Source organism: Xenopus laevis, chromosome 4S (genome assembly GCF_017654675.1).
Source record: "Xenopus laevis strain J_2021 chromosome 4S, Xenopus_laevis_v10.1, whole genome shotgun sequence".
Classification (NCBI taxonomy): Eukaryota; Metazoa; Chordata; class Amphibia; order Anura; family Pipidae; genus Xenopus; species Xenopus laevis.
Genome location: NC_054378.1, coordinates 64,345,635 through 64,367,451, shown reverse-complemented (window position 1 = coordinate 64,367,451; position 21,817 = coordinate 64,345,635). Strand labels below are relative to the sequence as shown.

Below are 21,817 nucleotides of genomic sequence, written 5' to 3'. Positions count from 1 at the left end.
TTGGAGGCACTTTAGAGTGCTTGCCAGGCCCTTGTGGGGGGCTCAGTACATCGTCATTAAGTCTCTGGTTCCCAACAAATATAATTAAGGCTTTCTACTTTCCTTTCTTTTTCCCTAATATGAAACCGAGGGTATGGTGGTGTATTATGCAGAAGCATCATTGCACTGTAAAAGACTAAATCATTCTACATCGTGTATATGGGTTCATGTCTGACATTGCAGCTGCACTATTTTTGCAGTAATATTAAATGTTTCTCGTCAGTTTTCAATGGCTGATAGCTCTGCTTTGGAAACTCTACGGAGAGACAAACCAGCATGTCGAGACTGAGAGTCAGAAGATATTACTCTGGTGAAAGTATTCTCTTGTTTTCCTGCTTCAGGATGTGGCTGGTAGCAGTTGTATGAATTAACAACATAAAAGAAAGTGATAACTACCCCCAGCTGCGTTCTTTGAGTATGCGTTATTGTGCGGCCAAGACCAGTGACAAAGATGTTTCCTGCTGTATCATTGCTCTGTCTTTATGTGTATAAAGAGCAGCTCACATTCTACCCACTGTTAAAAATACATAAAAACATACACTTTATGCCATAAACATACTTTAATGTATGTTTATGGCATTGACTTAACAGTTGAAACAATTTTATTTTATAGAATCATTTAGTCCATGACTACCAGAAGGCATTTTTAAGGCTGTTATTTTGATATACTGATCTTAGGTCAAATAAGCTTCAGACCAACAATCATCAAGCTGTTTTGTACAACAGTGACTTATTGGGGCAAATTCACTAAAGGACGAAGCGCCTAAAGCTAGCGTTAATTCGCTAGCGTAGTGCATTTTCGTTAATTTGCCGATTCACTAACGGATGCTGGCGTAAATTCGGTAGTGTTACTTCGCACCCTTACGCCTGGCGAATTTCCGCAATGGACGTAACTACGCAAATTCACTGACGCGCAAATTTTTATGAACGCTACCTTTTACGCCAGACTTCCTTCACCATCTCAGACCAGGCGAAGTGCAATAGAGTAGATAGGGATTGCTTCAAAAAAAGTTAAAACATTTTCTAAGTCCCAAAAAAACGCTGGCGTTTTTTCTTTTTTTATGGGTGATGGGCTGAAAAAGATCGAAAAAATTTTTGGGGCTACCTTCCTTCCCCCCTACATTTCCTAACTCATGGCACCTTAACTATACAGTGGGCACATGTGCAGGGCATAATAACAATTTTATTTGCTGTTTTGAAGGTTTCCCAGGCTTGTGTAGTGATGCTTCATATCCCTCCATTGTAACTTCAATTTGGCGCTGTATGCAAATTAAGCATCACTAGCGTAACTGCGCTTTGCTTGGCGAATTAACGCTAGCGCAACTTCACAAACCTTACACTTCCCCTGAGCGCAACTTCGGATTTTAGTGGATTTGCGTAGCGCTGGCGAAATTATTGTATTGTAAGGAAGAACGCATTAAGAGGTGAGCACTCTAGTCCCCTTTGTACCATTCCAAAAGGGCTAAGGTGCATAATAGATTGCAACAATGGGGCAAATTCACTATGATTCGTAGTTGCGCCAGTGTCCACTTCTCCGCACTGGCGAAGTGCGGAGAAGTGGACACTGGCGCAACTACGAATCATAGTGAATTTGCCCCATTTACCTCTTAATGCGTTCTTCCTTACAATGCATGGGGTCCATGATGGAAAAGAGATCTGATTTGGGTGTATAGGACAGTAAATGATACAACAGTCTCTGTCAAAATGTATATTCTGAGTAGTAGTGTTGTAATTATATATAAATCTCTTCTATGCCTTTTTTTTATTATACAATGAAGTGGGATGCAACTAATAGCTGACTTCAGATTAGAGAGACAAAGGTAATGTATATATATGAAGCCACATCATGCTTTTAACTTAATAACTTATTTCTTTATCCCCAGAACCTAAAACTGGTCCAGGTGAAATAGTTGAAAAATCCACTGGAGAACAGACACTGATTCAGTGGGAGGAAATTCCTTTGTGCAATAGAAAAGGCTTCGTCACTGGCTACACACTGCATCTGACTGAAGAATCGACCGGACAAACCACCAGATATGGTAAAGTAATTTCAACAGAAGTACTAAAAAATGAGAAACCATAGGAATAATGAGGTAAACCAAGGGCTTACAGATAAGGTTTTGTGATTGTCACTTACAGTATGTGTAAAATACCACAATGTGGAAGTCTAGCATTTATAGTAGCGCTGGGGTCCCCAATAAAGCTTTGATTTGACCTTCTGTGGGGGGAAGGTACAGGCTATTTCTAAGATGAAAATGTAATAAAAGATTAAATATGATGCTAAACAGGTAATGGAAGTTCTAAAGCGGGGATTATCAAGCTGTAGCTTTCCAGTTGTTACTGAACTGAACTCACAATATTGTTCACCAGACAATGGCTATTAAAGGATTTATTTAGAAACAGATGAAGAACCATAGGGGTCATTTACAACCCGCAAGTGTAGTTGCAGTTATTCAAAATGGGCACAGATGTTGCACAAAAATGGCATTTATTAAAGGTATTTTCTAAAACCATAAGTTGAATTCCCATTCTGTCATGTTAAAAAACATGCGCAAGTGCACTTATTCAGGCAGAGTAACCTTGGAGCTACCTGTATATACATACCTTCCGACTGTCCCGTTTTGAGCGTGACAGTCCCGCTTTTGACAGCTAAACCCGCTGTCACGGATTTGTACTGATAAATCCAGAGTTTCTCTTTGATCTGCTGCACTGAACAGCCAGAAACAGATACAAAGTTTCTAACTTAATTGGGTCTTGGCAGACAGCCCAGCGTAGATACTTAACATTCTTTTGTAACAGTTTGATAAGATAAGAACGAAGACTCAGCTTAAGGGTTGGTTCAAGCACACGGGCAGATTCGGGGAGATTTAGTCGCCTGGCGACTAATCGCCTCTTCTGCGGGAGACAATCTCCCTGAACTGCCTTCTTCCTGCCTGCCGCCTGCTATAATAACAAAACGCCAGCGCCAATGCACTCGCGGCGATTTCGATTTCCGAAGTCGCCCGAAGTTTCTTCGCCAGGCGACTAAATCTCCCTCAATCTGCCCGTGTGCTTAAACCCTAAAGTGCCATTCACCTTCATTTTCAAAACTGTAATAACATATAAAAACCACAGAAATGTAAAATAAACATGGTAATTAGGGGGTGTGGCTACAAAAAATTGGCGTGGTCAGAAATTGTCACGATACGCGCACCAAATCTTTTTTGTCCCTCTTTCTGTTTCCTAAATGTTGGGAGGTATGTATATATATATATAGATATATTACAAATATAAGGCAATTTATAGGCTAAAATTCCCCTCAAATGGTGCATTATCTATCCACAAGGTGGCAGTCTAACCAAATCAAATAGGATTGGCTTTATATAAAAGCCAGAACAGTGATGTAAAAACTACTCCTCTCCCTCCTTCACAACATCCCCACATTTTTAAATAACTACAGTCTGTCTTGCAGTTTTGGGAGTTACAGATGTTATATGTAGTGTGGGTGGATATCCCTGATGTACATATGGAAAACATGCTAACAATTGTTAACAATATGCCCTCATATGTATTTTTTAAGAAACCCCACCCCACTGGCTGCTTCTTCTGCAAATATAGCATACCACACATGTTCTTTCTAGCACCTGTAACCTAACCTTCATGGGTTGACCCAACTCAAACAAAGAAATGGCTGACAACTAAGACGCTCATAGTTATGCACACTACTTTCATATGTGGATCGCTACTTCCTTTTATCTTTCCTGCAAACAGGTTTGTCACTGTGAGAACAGAAATACCTGTTTCCAACAGTGTCCTGATCATCAGAACCTAGAAGAGAGTTGCTTTACTTAAATAGAAAATTAGGAAGTTTCCATTTGCAAAATGCCATATTGACAGATATTTGGGCTGTCATACTTTTAAATACTGACATACACAATATGTATTGTTCTATATTAGCCACAGAAATGTAATATGTAACTCTTCCAGTTTCCTCTCATATCTAAAGATAATTGGATTTTGATGAAAATGAAGCCTATGTGTGTTCATCTGTTATTAATAAAGGCTAAAAATAATAACTTTTCTGCAAGCACCAACTATTATAGAAGATTGGATGTGTGACTCACGACCTCAAAGTTGTAAAATTGTTTTAGTGAAGAATGGGAGAGAGTGGAGTAATTCATATAAGAGAAACGAAATTATAAAATAAAAACTTGGAAGATTGAGTTACAGGAGTGAAAGTACTGGTATCATAGTAAATATGTAGCACTTTAATGTGTGCTCTAACGGTACTTTACAGATATTAAGCTATACAGTATACAGGCCAGTTTGACTGCTGCTTTTCCCTGTGAAGCCTTCGTCAAAAACTCGAAAACTGATAGTTTCATGGTCACAATTATTAACTCACTAAGAGTTAATTACCACAGTGATGATGGAGTATGGCTAAAAAGCTACATCCCATTTAGACTAATTGCAGAGATTGTATATTTTTCATTTTTATTCACCCATGTTGTAGCCAGACACCTAGAAGAGGATGGATTGAAATGTAAGTGCCATTTACCGAAGAACTACCAGCTATACATGCATAAACCAAGGAAAAAAGAGTAAAAAATAATTTGTTTCTCTGGTTTGTTTATATCACACAACTAGACAATGAGGGTAGTACTCGTTTTTTATTGTGACCTGACTAGAGTTACCCATTACTCTAATCTATAGTTGTATGCAGGAGACATCAGAAACAATATGACTGTACTGCATTATATCACTACAGATGACTTTAACTACTTCTCTGTTTGGCAGAATCAACAACAACACAATATACATTTCACAACTTAAATTGGGGAGCACTTTATACAGCTTGTCTAACTGCCTCAACAAAAGCTGGAGAAGGTCCTTGTGGAAAACATATACTACTTAAAAATGGTAAGAATTCATTGTGTATTACATCTCTTGGGACTTCTTCTTACCTTGTCATTGTACCAAAGTGTGATCTAATAATGGTTGACACACATTTCAGTTCAAGCCCCATATGGAGCTTCATCCTTTGTCAAGGTCCAGCCTTTGGTCAGAGCACCCATGAACACATGAAAAGAGATAGAAGAAGTATCCGGGTATCGGTCACTAAGTCACAGTTTCCAAGTATATCTTGGACAGCAAATACTTATTCACCCCAAATCCCAACTTTACTGACCTTCAAGCTGGGTTGTCAGGAGTATGAGTATTAGAGTAAATGGCCATACTCTCTAACTGGACTTTAGGCTTGGCCTCTCTGCCTCTGCTTCAAAGCTACAGTTGTGATTTATGTAATAAATTAATTGCATGGTGATCTTTGGGGTTCATATCAGGCCCGGACTGGCAATCTGTGGGTTCTGGCAAATGCCAGAGGGGCTGCTATAAGGTGCCATAGAAAGTCAGTATTTAGTGGGCTGGTGGGGACTGTTTGGGCCTCTGTGTACCTGAAATGCCAGGGCCTATTTCAATTCTCAGTCAAGGTCTGGTTCATATGCACGGGTATTTGGCAGTACAGATTCTATATTCTATGTACTCCTCCTACATTTTGAATGAGGCCCTTAAATACCATGAATAGATAACATTTTATTTCTAAAATACACTGTTAACATTACAAATAATTCTCTCTACCATTTAAAATTGTATTTCTGAACCAATAAATGTATTTTTTTAGCTGTAATATTGGAGTGGAGGCAGCCATCTCATTGCATTGTGTCTGCTTCTGAGCTTTGAGAAGGAACAAGCACTTCATGATGGGACTGCTTTGAGTCAGCTATTGTTTCTCCCCTTTCCATTGTATTTACCATGACATAGAATAGATCATGCCCCATAGCACCTAGCGGTAGACATGAGAATAGCATCCAAGCAGAAAAAAACAGGGGTTTTCCTGCATGGGTGCCATACTCAGGTATACAATGGAGCACCTTTAGCATGGCCAGGCCAGGCTGCCGGGTGACCTATGCAACCCGGCGTCCAACGGGGCACGACGGAGAGAGAAGAGACAGAAGGGAGAGCGACAAAGGGGAGGGGGGACAGCGACGGAGGGGAGGGTGACATGAGGGAAGGAAGGGGTGTGGACTAGGGGTAGGCAGAATACAATTTTTAAGGTAGCTGCCTATGGCCCCCCTATCATTGCACCCTAGGCAGCTGCCTCTTCTGCCTACCCCTGACCTTTAGCAATGAAAACAAATCCTTCAGCAGATGTGTTAGGGAGATGCTATCTGGTTAGCTGCCCATTGCTCTGTGGATAGGCTGCTGATGGGCTGACTGAATTTTATCAGAATTTTATCAGAGCACAAGTCACATGATCTGAGGGCACCTGGAAAATTAACAATATGTCTAGCCCCATGCCAAATTTCAAAATGAAATATAAAAATATCAGTGCAGAAATCTGCTGGAGCAGCACTATTAACTGATGCGTTTAGAAAAAAAACATGTTTTCCTGTGACAGTATCCCTTTAATGAAAGAACTTGGGAGAATAGTAAACATGGTAGTGCTGGTATGGCACTAGAAAGAAAGTAAGAACCTCCTCCTAGTAAAATAGGGTGCTGGTTTGGGGTTTGCATATATATTGATTTCTATATTATAGGTTAGATCCTATTTGTGAACCACAGAATATACCTAAAAAAAAGCAGTTATTCATTCAAGTGCACACTGGATTAAATAATTTAATGACTTTCATTTACTGAATGGAAATATTTGATCTCGAGTTTTAACTTTTGTTTTATAAGAAAAACAATTATAGGCTAATGTACATTTGATGTACACCATTACCTTCAGTTTAATTTCTTCTCGGTTTTAAAAGAAAAGATATGAAGACATGATTAATGGAAACCTGGTGCTGACTTTTCACCTTAAAAGCATGAGATTCAATTATCTTCATTATATCCATCCAACAGAGAAATATCAATGATCAAAAAGGAGATAATAAAAAATAACAGCAAGTTAAACCATTATGATGGATACTTTTGGGTTTATATGGGCTCTCCCTCATGAGCGCAACATGCTGTGTTCCACCTTTGTTTGGCACTTACATGCATCGACACAAGGGCAGCCCATTTAAGGAGAATCGGCTGCACCTGGGCCTATGCTGCAAATTTTACTGGAATGCAGGGGAGCACAGCCCAAAATGCTCATAAGGGAAGAGTCCTAAGAAATATGCAAAAACAGCATGGTCAGTTAAAGTAATTTATTAGTAACATGTTATTAATAATGCTTTTTGGGACGGTATGGAGGGGTGTATGTATGGATGCTGGGTTTTATTTGGAGGGGTTGAACTTGATGGACATTGTCTTTTTTCAACCCGATTTAACTATGTAACTATGTAACTATTAGGATCAAAGCCTGTCAGGTGTCATCATCTTCACACATCCAAGGTGAAAATGAAAAAATAAGGCATTAGTAACAAAACTGTAATAAATGGTCTCTGTTAAAATCATTTTCCTAGCTGTAGAAAAAATTAATACTCTGAATTTTTTAAGGCTTATAAAAAACTGAGCTGGAGCATATATTGATAATTTCAGCCTTGAAGGTCACCTCACAAGTGTAAACTTTTTATATTCCAGATACAAGTCTGTACAGTTATACTACGCTCTTACTGGGAATAAGTTTTGGTGTTATAATCTTGTCAGCTTTAACTTTGACTTTACTGTGCAAAAAGTCAGTACAATCTAGGTATGTATTAATGAACTATACTTTTACACCTACTTGGGAACTTCTGAGATCAGCCTATAATTTCCCTACTCAGGAAGCACCCGCCTTCTCTTTAACTGTTGTTTATATGTTTCCATTATTCAATTCTATAGGCTACCTAATAACGACTTTTCTGAATAGCAGTAGTAGTGGCTCAGAGGGTAAACAGGAAAGGGTATGGGAAGTAGTACTGTTCAAGGCTCAGTGTTCTAACCACACAACTTATTTAATTTTATTTCTAAATGCAGTCAACCAGATGAACTGAAAATTTAGGAACATGTCTAAAAAATGCATGCTGCAGGGCTACACTGATTTCATTTAAATTAAATTGCTATTAGTGCAGCCTCTCGAGCTGGATTTAGTAAACGTGTCACTAAAGCTACAAGTCAAATGGTAACTTTACAGTGAACACAACTACAAACACACACATTTTGCAGCAGAGGCAATATCACATCTGGTTTTATATATGCATGTATATAGATCTAGTCCTCTCTTTCACCATCTGAACACGCGGGTCTCTTAAAGCTTAAATGAAGTTGAAGTGTACAAAGATTCAGTGGTTACACGCAGTTTTAGTTGGTAACAGTTTGGCTACAAAAAAGTAGAATCACAACAGACTACAAAATGTGAGAAATGCCCTTTGATTTCCTCTACTTGTTTTAATGATAGGTCAGGCCATCCAGGCTAATTGGAAGATTATAAAAGCTGATGAACATCTGGGAAGCTTGTGCCCAGAACCACCTATAATAAGTTTCCGTAGGGATCAGAACTAATGATTTTGTATGGTAATGCATCTTGAGAAAGGTTAAGCAAAACGTTGATATAAATAATATGTGGCCTTTGTGCTAATATACCCCCCTATTGTAAAATATAAGGAGATTATAAGTCACAGAGGATTTCCATGTTTAAAAAAAAGTGCAAGGCTGAAAACCCAGTGCTTTTACAGTGGTCATGGAACTCATGAATACAGTAATGCCCAACCAGTTTGAAGCCAAGGATTTTTTTGGGCCAATTCTAAATGCTTGGCCAAACTGAATTAGAACCCAAAAACCCCTAGATCACGTGCAATTTATTTATTATGATTTTACTAATTTTTATATTCAAATTAGGGTTCAGATTTAGTCCAAGATGCAGCCAAATTAAAAAAAATTATATTTGGTGCATCCCTGCAAAAACATACACTAAGGGGCACATTTACTAAGGGCAGTACCGTAACTAGAGGGGGGCGGGCCCTGGTGCGTGACGCGCAGCCGGGCCCCCGCCCCCCTCCGTACGGCACGAATTGCAGGGATTTTAGTGGCTCATGGCGCTGCCGGGGGGCCCTGGCCCGCTCGCACCCCCTGCTCCCCCGGTAGTTCCGCCACTGACTAAGGGTCGAATTTACTAAGGGTCGAATTTCGAAGTGGTAAAACTTTGAAATTCGACCATCAAATTGTAGAAATTTAATAGTCGAAGGTTTTTTTAAATGGAATTTAGCCGTTTTCGAATCGTTCGATTCTAACTATTTAATCGATTTGACTTCTGAAAACTTATCAAAAAACTGGCTATAGGTTCTAGGAGGTCCCCATAGGCTAACATAGCAATTTGGCAGGTTTAAGGTGGCGAAGTGGCAAAGTCAAAGTTTTTTAAAGAGACAGTACTTCGATTTTCATATGGTCAAATATTCAAAGTTTTTTCAATTCTAATCGAATTTTGGCCTTTTCAATGGTCGAAGTACCCAAAAATTACTTCGAAATTCTAAGTTTTTTAATTCGAAAATTCACTTCAAATTCACATTTAGTAAATGGGCCCCTAAGTTGATGAGACCTTATTTGTTACTAGGCAAACTGTCCAACTACTTACTGAACATACAGTAGTTACTGCTGTATTGCTTAACATGTTGATCTCATATTTCCAACCTGCCCTGACCTTTTTTTCCATTTTTATTTAGACTAAAAGCATTTGTAGTACCCTTAACTCCAAATTTTCTTCACGAAAAATGTCCTCATGTTGAAAAGAGCACAGCAATAAAGTGTTTACAGGTAATGTTTGTGCAAAAATGTATTACAGTGTATTAGCATTATTATGAGCATAAGGCAAATGCAAGGGTCAATTTAATGTTGAAAACTGAAATTCTGTACCTCATTTCTAGTTCTGGAGGCCAGGACTTTACCTCACAGTCACTTTTCTCTGTTTATCAAGAACCCAAACATTTGAAAATGTTTCTCTAAATTCCTATATTCGGAACCAGTTATATCAGTTTTAGACTTTTTTTTTTCATCAATGGATTCTCGTGCTCCATTCATAGGTATGTAGCTTCCAGGACAAACAATGTGGCAGTTTTTAGAAATGCAAATGAGCAGAACAAAGGAACTGCACACTGTTGACTATAATTTACACGTATTTCATAAGCACACGCCCTATACTGTTCTTACCTGTGCTATACACTTTCTCTATATATATCTTAACAATTCCCTTGCACCATATAAGCCTTATCACAACCCTTTTTCTAGCTTTGCCCTGATGATCTATTTCTCGCCAAACCTGTCCTTCAAAACTGCTGTGCTTTTTTTCCTGATCTTCTTTCCCCAATAAGCACAAAGCTTGTCCAGGTGACTAGTCAATGCTCTATCAGATGCTAGAGCTGACTAGTCAACTAGTTGAACCTTTTATTATATAACCCCTGTAATCTTAACCATCAATCGGCACTTCACACACCTTTGATACCCATGCTTTTACCTTGACCCATAACATTTTTTCATTCAATGCCACATATAACCTACACTCCTCTTCATGTCAATCAGAATGTAAATTTCCCAGTTCTCCAATGCTTAATATTTATCTCCATGTGAACCAGACTCTAATGGGATGATGTAATAAAAGGTGCAAATAATCCAAACAACCACTCAGCAGGGAGCATTTACAGGTCATCTGTTTGAACATAAACACCTGATTGGCTGCTATGGATTAGAAGACCTGGGGAAACATTGCTCTTTATATTACATTGATCTTTATTTAGAAAAGATGATTATTTAGTGAGATGATATGCTTGAGGATCATATTTTTCTTCTTCTGTGAAGCTTAATGTAGACTGAAGCCTTGCTTATCTCACTTTATACTTTTGTTATTTATTTCTTTTGTTTTAGGGATCAGTAGGCGTCTCTGAGCCATGCATCATCAATCCTTACTATGACCCTGATATTACTGAAGTGGAAGAGCTATTACAAGAAGAATCTTTTAGTAACCCTGACACATCTGTGCAATATGGCAGTGTGGGGAAGATTAATGAGGCCATCACTCTAGACAAATCCTTTTTAGAGCCTGTGGTTATTAATAATCAAGTTCCTGAGCAAATGTTGGGATACATGCCACAAACTGTAAGAAGAAACATTCTCAGAAGAGATTCCTACTACAGCCCTGCACATATGCTAAATATTCAGCTAGCTGCATTGAATTCAGAGACTGCAAGGAACAACATTTCTACATGTAGCAATTCAGTTGTTGAGAAATGTGTCACAGACAAGGCACCGATTGTTTTTCCAGATACACAAACTCTTATAAATAACAATATTGTTGAGGTACAGCTCTTGGAGCCCTTTCCCAGTGCTTCTTTGGAAAACATAGAAAAACAACTACAATCTGGGAATATAATGGAAGGACTTAACTTTCCTAGAGATGAAGTAACATGCTGCTTACCTACTACTACAGATGCCGATTTTTTAGTCACAAAGACTTATTTTCCACAGGTGTTTGAAAGAAAAACATAGTGTATTTAATGCAACTGTCTGCATTATACAGCTTGTAAAGTTCACTTAACTCTAAGATAGGAAATGAAGAAAATTGGCTTTGTGTATGTTGAAATAAACTACTGATGGGATGGGAAGTTTTCTTAAGCACTAAAATAACTTGGGTTTCTATATGTAATTAGCATACATATGTGTTTGGTGACCATCATATAATGATATGGTTGCACTGGATTAAATAAAATACTTTATTGTTTAAACAAGCTGCACTAGTGTTTGCATATAATGATGCAATTAATTGTGTTTATCCCCAGCAATCACATTGCATTTTTTAGGTTCGAAACAATCAGAAGAGCAAATAGTTGAAAAGCAACATAAAATAAAAACGAAGGCAAATGATCTCAGGATATAACTGTCATTAAAATGTCATTTTTATGGTGTACCGCCATTTAACTGTTCCCCATGTACTCATAAATAACTACAGCATGCTTACAATAGGACTTCACTGAGTTCTAAAATAAGGATCAGCTTTTGGCTGCTGCAGTTAGAATCTTCACTTTTACAATATAGAAAGGTTTTTCTACGTATTTTGTTTAATTGCTGTTGTAGTAATTGCTCATATAGCCCATACTGGGAATATTTCTGCAAAGTTGCAACTGTTTGAGATATCTGCATATAGACCAACGCAAAGCTGGCACTCTCGAAAAAGTTGTTTGTTCATATATATATATATATATATATATATAGATCGCTGGAAGCCAGCACAGCTTGTATAACAGTATACGTTGCCCGGGTACAAAAAGTCCAAAAGGGTAAATGTAGAGAAGAAAGAGGCTCGCACGCACAGGTCTTACGAAGAAGGTAACGGCGTTTATTAGTCAAACAACAGCGAACGTTTCGGCTACCACTCTAGCCTTTCTCAAAGTGAGCAGGGCTAGAGTGCTAGCTGAAACGTTAGCCGTTGACCTGTGCCTCTTTCTGCTCTATAAAAATATATATATATTTATATTTTTTTTTTATTTATTTTTTTTGCTGATAGATATATTTTTAATGATACTTGAGCAGTGTAATATTACTGGAAATGAGTGCATTTAAAGGAACTGGGAACCAAAATTGAATAGGTAACAAAATTACATCTGTGGTTAGGACATTTTGTATAGAAACAGAAATCTTTATGCGTTTACGTGACAGATGTGCTAAAATTAGTGACATTTTTGCAATGCAGGAAGGAAGTGAAACACCTACCATGTAGGTGTAGAAACAAACAACAACCAAAACTCACTGCATTGTGCCCTCCCGGAATCTATACATGTTCTTGAATGCATTCAACTACAAGGAAATGCACAATACAAAAACAGAAAATAAGCATTTATTTGTATCAATTGTGCTTACGATACTTAGATATACATTATAAAATAGCGGAAAACAATATCATGGTCTAACAAAAACAATAAAAAACTGCTACCCCCTTTCCCTCATTCCTGAGCTCTTCCGTCATCTTAAAGGGGATCAAATATTTTCCAAAGTTATTTTCTGAGAGGCCTGCAAAATCTTAGCATCTGAGATGAGCGGAAGACAACTTTCATCACTTTTAACAGTTATTATGAATATACTGGACTTTGTAATGCTCCAATCATCTTCCAAGATTAATGATGCCCTCCATTGCCCACATCATTCTTCTTTAATTGTCTACTTAAATGACATTCTGACTTACACCTCCTCCAAAGAGAAGTACATTTGTTAGCTTGTCCTCTAGTCTCTGAGGGGAATCCTCTTTATACCTAGTATTGTTTTCATCAGCGCTAGATTTCATTTACTGGCTTCTTTATTCCTCAGGAAGGCTTTGAAATGGATCCTGCAGAAGTGTCTGTAGTTCTGGACTGGCCTGTTCCTGGGACTCTCGAGGCATTTAATGTTTTCTGGGTTTCACCAGCTATTATCGATCATTCATTAAAGGTGTCAATTTGACCAGGGTCGGACCAGGTGGGGCCCAAACCCCCTCCACTGATCTGCCTCCCCCCAAAAAAACAATTTGCAGCGCCGCACAATGGAGCACAAGCATGCACGCCATATTCATACATGCGGGGGGGGGGGGCAGAGGTTTGTTACTGGTGGGTCCCTAATGTCCAGTCCAACCCTGAATTTAACATAGAAACAAAACATTTCAATTGGTCATCATTTTATTATTTTTTCTGTTTAGCTTTTATATCTGGTGCAATATAAGGCTGCAAGAAGAAAGTATAACACAGTTTACTCATTGGTATTTTGGAGGAGAAGGAGGGCAAAAAGAGATGAGATATAATGTCTTCAAATTATCATTCCATTATTCAGGGACAGTTCTGAAAACCTGTCAATTAGCACAATTGTAATATAAGAAACTTTCTAATATTCACTCATCAAAATGTTTTAATCTTAAAAAGTTATTTGCAAATGCATTTACTGTTGGAAGCAGTAGCTGCCCCTTGCTGAACTGTTGGTTCTGTCTATTGAAACAAAATAGCAGAAGTCATCCATATACTTCTTCACAGGCCTGTTAATCAGCTAGTTTCTGTTACATTGTCCTAAAAGTCAGAACCACCAAGGCAGAGAATAGCAAAGGACAGACAGAGACAGCTTTCAATACCAGTTATATTTACATATTACTTTAGAAACACAGCAATTCTGTAGTTAATGCATAGTGAAAGGTCGCATAGAATTTCATGAGACAAAATTTTGTTTTGGGGTTTAATTCTCCTTTAATGGAGTGAATGAAATAGTTGAGGTAATCAGAAGCCTAAATAGGGGAAAGGAGATAGGGGCAGATGAGAATGAAAAGAATATAATGGATATAAAAAGCGACAGAAATATAAATCTGCTAAAAGCTAAAATTGAGAGTACAACCCATGAAGTAAAAGAGTGAAGCAAAACAAGTCAAATAAATAACTGGGGATATAAACATTTTGGTGAGTTGCTCTCTGATACCCAAACTACTAGGCTGGTCGCTACAATAATCATGTCTCAGCAGTACACAGGCATACTGTATATTTGCCTTTGAAAGGTATATCATGATGAGATGATTTCCTCCCAGTGACAATACAGCAGAAGGAGAAGAAATGAAGTAATGAAGTAATGAACGGAATCATTCATAAAGACGAGTATTTTCCCCGGCACTGGGAGGAGGAGGGATTACACATGTGCTCATTCTGCTGCTGCACATCTCACCATTACACATGGCTCTGGCTTTATCAGCACATAAAGCACATAAAGCACTCAGTGTGACTGCACCACAGTCCCGTCAGGCAGTGCTTAGATCCAGGTAGCCAGGGGCAAGTGTCTGTACAGGGAAAGCGGTGCTTTGGAGACAGCGGATGGGTAGCTAAATGCTACTGTTCAGGGTGAGTAAGCTGTTATTTATCTATCTTTTTATCTAGCTATTTAACTATCTATCTATCATCTGTCTACCTAGTTAGGATTATATCTGTCTAAATATCTGTGATCTACATCTATCATCTCTCTACATCTATCATCTATCTACGTTTTTTTACTTTATCTAAATCTATCATCTATCTTTATATCTATCTTTCTATCAATTTATATGTATTATTCTATCTATTCTACCTGTCTAAATATCTTTCACCTATCATTCTATGACTAAATCTTTATCATCTATCTCAACTGTCATCTCTCATCTAGTTATCGTTCTGTCTAAATATCTGTCATCTATATATCATCTATCTGTCATCTATTTGCCATCTATTGTTATCTATCTATTATTATTCTGTATATTCTGTCTAAATATCTATCATCTATCCTTCTACGAATCTAAATAGTTATCATCTATCTCACCTCTCATCCCTTATATAGTAATCACTCTGTCTTAATATTTGTCATCTATAGACTGTCACCTCTATATATCATTTATATATCTATTATCTATCTAGTTATAGTTCTATCTGTCTAAATATCTGTAATCTATATATTTCATCTCTTGGTATATCGCCTATCTATTTATCTATCATCTATCTATCATCTATCTATCATCTATCATCTATCTATCATCTATCTATCTATCTATCATCTATCTATCTATCTATCTATCTATCTATCTATCTATCTATCTATCTATCTATCATCTATCTATCTATCTATCTATCATCTATCTATCTATCATCTATCTATCTATCTATCTATCTATCTATCTATCTATCATCTATCTATCATCTATCTATCATCTATCTATCATCTATTTGTCATCTATCTACCATCTATCCGTCTATCTATATTATTCTGTCTAAAAATCATCTCTCTCTCGGTATATATCAGCTATCTATCAATCTATTATCCATCTATATTTATATCATTTTCTATTATTCTATCTATTCTATCTGGCCGAATATTTATCATTCTATAGTGTCAGTTTACTAAGGTGCGATAAGCAGAGATAATAGCCTGCGCCAGAAAAAAACAGAACAAGTTTACAAAAGTGTGAGCACTTCTGTCTTTGCAAATATACTGGCGAACATATATATTACTGCCTATTATCGGCATTCATGATACGTATCTTGCCTCGCATGGTTTACTAAAGATTATCGCCAGAATTGTCGCCAAATACAGTAGAACCCCCATTTTACATCCCCTGATTTTAAGTTTTCCCTTATTTTATATTGTTGTTTTGTGGTCCCACCTATATATAATGCATAATACATTTTCCTGATTTTACATTTTCCTGGATTTTACACCATTTTTTTTCTGGACCCCTGAAAAACGTAAAATGGGGATTCTACTGTATAGACAAAATTGTCAACAATTTTTATCGCCACCCAGAGAGTGGCATTATGTGAAAAAAGAAAGAAATTGTTTAGTAAAAGATGTGTATAGTCAGTTTTTAAACATAATCAATGGAAATTAGTGATTGCACTGAGGAAGAATGATACTTATAAATGTATTTTTAGTGAATTTATTAAGAAAAAATGATCTTAATGGGAAAATAATTTATTCCTGATAGTACTTAATTGGCCATAAGTATATTTAATAATACATTTAAACTGGTAATAAATACTATTTTATATAAACTCATTCATATATATTCAATATTGTGGCTATCATCTATGTATGTATGTATGTATGTATGTATCCATCTATGTTTATTATTCTATTTATCTCTAATCTAAATATTTATCATCTATCTCATCTCTCTTGTTATCATCTATGTACGTATCTATGTATCTATGTATCTATCTATCTATCTATCTATAATCAGGGGCGTTTCAGGGGTCTTTGCTGGCATGAGCATGAGAATGAGTGGCATGGCTAGTGTAGCGACTGCAATTGCGCTTTAAGTTACCAGGAGCATTTTTTGCCAGCCCTGGTAACCTGTGGACTGCTGCAGCACCCCTGTCTTTAATGTTTTTCTCAATATGTCTGCCTCCATACCTCAGCTTTGTATTGAATAGAACTAAGTGTTCTTGTTGGACACATTAAAGATATAATAAAAATCTGCTAATATTCAGCCTGTTTAAAGGAAATATATATATATATATATATATATATATATATATATATATATATATATATATATATATATACACATATATATATATATATATATATATATATATGGGATATTGATACTATGCAACAATAAAAATTATATTTTTTCACTAAAGGGAGTGCTGGTCTGCAAACTATTGGTGTGTATATATATATATATATATATATATAGTAATAGAATGCTGATGCACACCAGGATTTTTCTTTTAAAATTTACTTTCTTTATTTAATCGATTAAATAAAGAAAGTAAATTTTAAAAGAAAAATCCTGGTGTGCATCAGCATTCTATTACCATATAAGTCGTTCTGTCTTGCACCCAGGTAAAAGTTTTTTCGAAGTGTGTGCTCAAGCCTTCACAGGCTTCACAATGGTTCCTACTGGATATTGAAGAATTTGTCTTTAGTATAAACTACTAATTATATATATATACTAATTATTTCTATTCCAATAAATTTTACCTATAACTATGAACTTCCCAGAAGTGAATGAATCTCAGGTTACAACATGGAAATTCCCATCTCATCACACAATTAAAGGGGAGGCCCCCACACTAATTCACAGGGTTGATTGAAATACGTACATTGCTCAGATTTACCTTGACAAAAAGGTTCTTTTTTTTCTCACATTTCAGGATCACTGGTGAATGTTCTCCATTTTTAAAATCAAAATGGTCTGCTAATGGAGAGAGGGCTTCAAAAAAAATGGATTATCTTTAACGTCACATTTTTGTGGTTTTTGATGAAAACAGGTCCAGGTAGGTTTAAATACTTTTAGCTGATTTAAGAACAGCGGAACATAGTGTAATGAAATGGTCGAGTAAAGTATGCAGTGTGTTTTTGAAAAACAAGAGAAAACAGTCAATTATGGCGCTTTGCTTGTTTATTGTAGCATGTGAAGAAAATACAACTTGTAAATACACTGTCCAATGTACTTTAAAACACAAACACAAGCTGCAGCTTCAACTGAAAAGAGGCTGGGCCTGTGTCATGCTAAAAAAATCAGATAAACAGAGTACAGGTATGGGACCTGTTACCCAGAATACACTGGACCGGGGCTTTCCGGAAAAGGGATCTTTCTGTTATTTGGATCACCATACTTTAAGGGGGTTATTTATTAAAGTCTGATACTTTTCTGGTCAGACTTTTAAAGGGGAAAATATACATATTTTTTTCAAGATTTATTAAACCCTGATGGTATTAAAAGTCCGAATAAAATAGTACTCCAACTTAGACTTGCCGAGTTCATGTAGAATTCAATGGCAGATGTCTCATTGACATTTTGAAGATATCCTGATCTGCGCTGGGATTCGTTCAGTAATATGAAGATTTGTGATTTTGCATGTCAAATCCGAAAAAGTCACAGGTTTCGGGCGTCAAATCCAAAAAAGTTGCAGTTTTCAGTGACAGTTCCAAAAAAATTGTACAATTCAGATTTTTTCACAATTTTATCAAGTCTTTTCCCGCACAAGAAATTGTTGTGAAAATGTATTGATAAATAGGTTGGGGAAGTCCATGCAGATTTGGTCTGATTGGATTTCAGAAAATAGTGAGAAAATATTGTATTTTAAAAAATAACCCCCAAGTCTACTAAAAAATAAACATTAAACATTAAATAAACCTAATAGGGCTGTTTTGCCTCTAATAAGGGATTATGATATCTTAGATACAATGTAGTACAAGATACTATTTTATTATTACAGAGTAAAAGGAAATCATTTTTAAAAATCTGAATTATTTGCTTATAATGGAGTCTATGGGAGATGGCCATCCTGTAATTTGGAGCTTTCAGGATAAGAGCTGTCTGGATTAAAGATGACATGCCTGTACCATAATTGCAATTAGTATAAAATAAAAATTTTATACCAATTTCTAATTATTTATAAATATTATGTGCACTGAAATTATGCAAAAAAACGTGTTCCCTTAATACTAAGAGTAACTAAGTGAAAGGTCCAGTCGGCCACTCCATCCTTTATAGGGAGAAAAAAATTTCAATAAAGAAAAAGTACTGGCTATTAAAGTATATAGAATCACATATTTCCACTTACCGTAAACAAATCTTTCTTTTTCTTTTTCTAGCGTTAAGTTATTTGGGAATAGTAACTGCCAGTCCTGGGGTTCTCCTGCCTCTGGCATCCTCTGTCAATATTACCTGCTCTCTCTCATGGATTGCCAGAAGCCTCAAGATTGAGAAAAAGAACAGCACCCACAGTTTCTTTATAAGGCAGCTCTTCAATACTAACACCATCACTGTGCATGACAACGAGCTGTCTCCTCGGCAGGCAACATATATGTGCCTCGCAGATAAGAAAATTGTGAATGGAATATATGTGGAGGCTGGAGGTAGGTATCTTTGATAAAGTAATCACCTGTACCTTAGATGCTTTGTTAGAAGCGGCCTCTAACTATTTCCATGGGCACTGCTTTCCTTGGTCCCAGGGAATAACTCAAAATGTTATTATGGATATATATGTACTGAAAAAGATATTCAAGTATGTACCAATTTTGCACACAATCTGCACAGCTTCTCACTCACATACTCACTCTTCTGTACACAGCATTTCCTTGTCCTTTATGTACTTATGCACATGTTATATATACTTTAGCATAAAACAATGTTGGTTTTAATGCTTGAAAGAGAAACATCAGAATGGAAAATATCAGTTCAGGATTTTGGTATTCAATAAGATGAAGAAAAAAAAAGGTCAACACAGGGCTGTATTTAGGACCAGAACGCTCCTAGGCACCAAATCAGATCAGTGCAGGCACAGGACAGTCTGTACATGTGCAGCTCATGGAAAAGAGTGTAAGGCACTAGTAATGTGGGGGTCAGGAAAACTCAATCTGTGCATAAGCCTAACTTGCAATGACTGCCCAGATTTCAACCCGACATGCAAGTCCTGCATGTTTTGGGTCAACCCATGCTATTACTATTAGGCACCCACGGGTTGGCCTCTTTAAAGCTGCTGCAATAGGTACTGCCCCTTGGGTGCCTGTGAAGGAATATGGCCCGGGTCAATGCTCTCAATAGGAAGGAGGAGGAAATGTTGCCAAGTGAAGTAAGATTTTTCTTTTTCAAACAAGACTGGACTACAATAATGTGAGAGAAGTAATAGAGGCAAAGTCTGAGTTGTTGCATAGAATCTGACACTTACTTGTTGTCTTTTATCTCCAGTACCTCCAGATCAACCAACAATTTTGAACTGTGAACAGGAAGGTGAATTAGGAAGGATTTATTGCTTATGGAAAGAAGGAAGGGAAACTTTCATCCAGACCAATTACACACTTCAGTTGAGTGCCATTATTCACACAAATATAATTTAATGCCAATTGTGCACACAGACAATTGCATCTGTTGTGTGGGATGAATAATAAACAAAATATATTTACACTCCATTAAATAAAGTGCAAAATGATGTTAATGCTGTTACCCAAATGGTCATTTTAAATTTAGATGCTACAAAAAAATACTGCACTCAGTTACTGATTTTAATAGACAAGCCATTTTGATTTTATCATAGTGATCTTCCTCAGGGAAAAAAATTTGGTTATTTTCTAATACTTCTAATGCTTGATTGTGGCCAGCTGCTGCATAGAACAATATAGCATCTGCATAGAAAATTACGGTTTTGGTAATACTCCATATCCCGAGTGTTAGAAATATGCCCAGTCTAAATCAGCTCTTATGTGTGATTCCTGCTTTTATATTGTACACATACTATAGGCAAATTTGTCTCTGCGCTGGTGACCTCAAGATTGAAACACACACAACTTTTTGAAAAGCATTATCATTCTTTTCAGGTTATGGCAACGGAGAGGAGAACGTAATGTGACTGTTGACAGTGTGAGGCATGGTGGTGAATATATCGCTGTGGTTACTGCATCTAATGGGCTTGGAAGTAACTCCTCACATCCTTATGCATTTACCTTCTTTGATGCAGGTATACAAGGGGCAGAATGAGTAAAACAATTTTAAACCAGTTAAATAGGGCTTTACTAAAGAAGAACGATTGTTAGCTTTAACTGCTTAAAGGGCCAGTAAACCGAGATTTGTTTTTTTTAAGATACAAATATATAATTGTTTTGCTGTGGCTTTGTTTTTGCTAATGTGCTTTACTGTGAATTATTATTATTAATATTATTAAATGTCCATATATTTTATCAAGCAGTAATTATAGGTAGCAATTGGTGTAGCGACACTGTAGTATTTAACAATTTAAAGGTGTAATTACTCGATGCTGCTTCTCTTATTGCTCCATAAAACAGAGTAGTGTTGGGCTGCTCAAAGCAGTCTGACATATTCTGACTTATTTAAAAGGTATCAGGTTTGTTTGATAAATGCACCTGGTTTTGATAAATGAGAAAATATTGAACAGCTGGGAAAGCTACCAGTTTCTTCAGTTCAATATGTAATAAATCGACCCTTGCTTAAACTTCCATTATTGTCAAGCTGGATGGCCACAATCTTGCCACCTCCCACAGTTCCCAGTATTTCTACAAATCACTTGCTAGAAGCCAGCAAGGAGACCTCTTATTGCAGGAATAGCCAATTGAAATGTTGCAGATATGACTTTCTCTTGGTATGCTGGAGCTGTACTAGGAATATCCAGCTTTATTTGCTCACAGAATCTATATACAGAAACGGTGCCAGCATAGGTATTTATCGGTTCTTAGCACCATTATGGAAACACTGTAGTATACAGAGGACCTTCAAGACATCAGACACATACAAATATATAAGGTGCAATTTATTCAGCTTTACTGGGCTGCTAAAATAAAGCATTAAAAACAAAAGCGATACAGATACCATAGTGTTTCTCAGCTTCTGGTCATTCTGTGGTCTGAGACA

The 21,817-nt window shown here is 36.9% G+C and overlaps 2 protein-coding genes across 7 annotated transcripts in view; both read left to right on the top strand.

Moving 5' to 3' along the window:
• Positions 1 to 11,720, top strand: part of LOC108714981 (interleukin-31 receptor subunit alpha) — a 36,570-nt gene extending 24,850 nt beyond the window's left edge. The window contains exons 12-16 of the mRNA XM_041561348.1: positions 1,923 to 2,078; positions 4,816 to 4,938; positions 7,591 to 7,699; positions 9,648 to 9,738; positions 10,843 to 11,720. Of these exons, the coding sequence (XP_041417282.1) occupies positions 1,923 to 2,078; positions 4,816 to 4,938; positions 7,591 to 7,699; positions 9,648 to 9,738; positions 10,843 to 11,463 (1,100 nt within the window). The 3' untranslated portion in view covers positions 11,464 to 11,720. The remainder of the gene's footprint in view (positions 1 to 1,922; positions 2,079 to 4,815; positions 4,939 to 7,590; positions 7,700 to 9,647; positions 9,739 to 10,842) is intronic.
• Positions 11,721 to 14,576: 2,856 nt separating this feature from the next.
• Positions 14,577 to 21,817, top strand: part of LOC108715519 (interleukin-12 receptor subunit beta-2) — a 37,387-nt gene continuing 30,146 nt past the window's right edge. For 3 of the 6 annotated variants that reach the window (XM_041561345.1, XM_041561346.1, XM_041561344.1), the window contains exons 1-5: positions 14,577 to 14,813; positions 17,601 to 17,723; positions 19,048 to 19,311; positions 20,144 to 20,258; positions 20,770 to 20,909. In XM_041561345.1, the coding sequence (XP_041417279.1) occupies positions 17,648 to 17,723; positions 19,048 to 19,311; positions 20,144 to 20,258; positions 20,770 to 20,909 (595 nt within the window). In that variant the 5' untranslated portion in view covers positions 14,577 to 14,813; positions 17,601 to 17,647. The remainder of the gene's footprint in view (positions 14,814 to 17,600; positions 17,724 to 19,047; positions 19,312 to 20,143; positions 20,259 to 20,769; positions 20,910 to 21,817) is intronic. The other 3 variants (XM_041561343.1, XM_041561342.1, XM_041561347.1) reach the window with 2 other exon arrangements.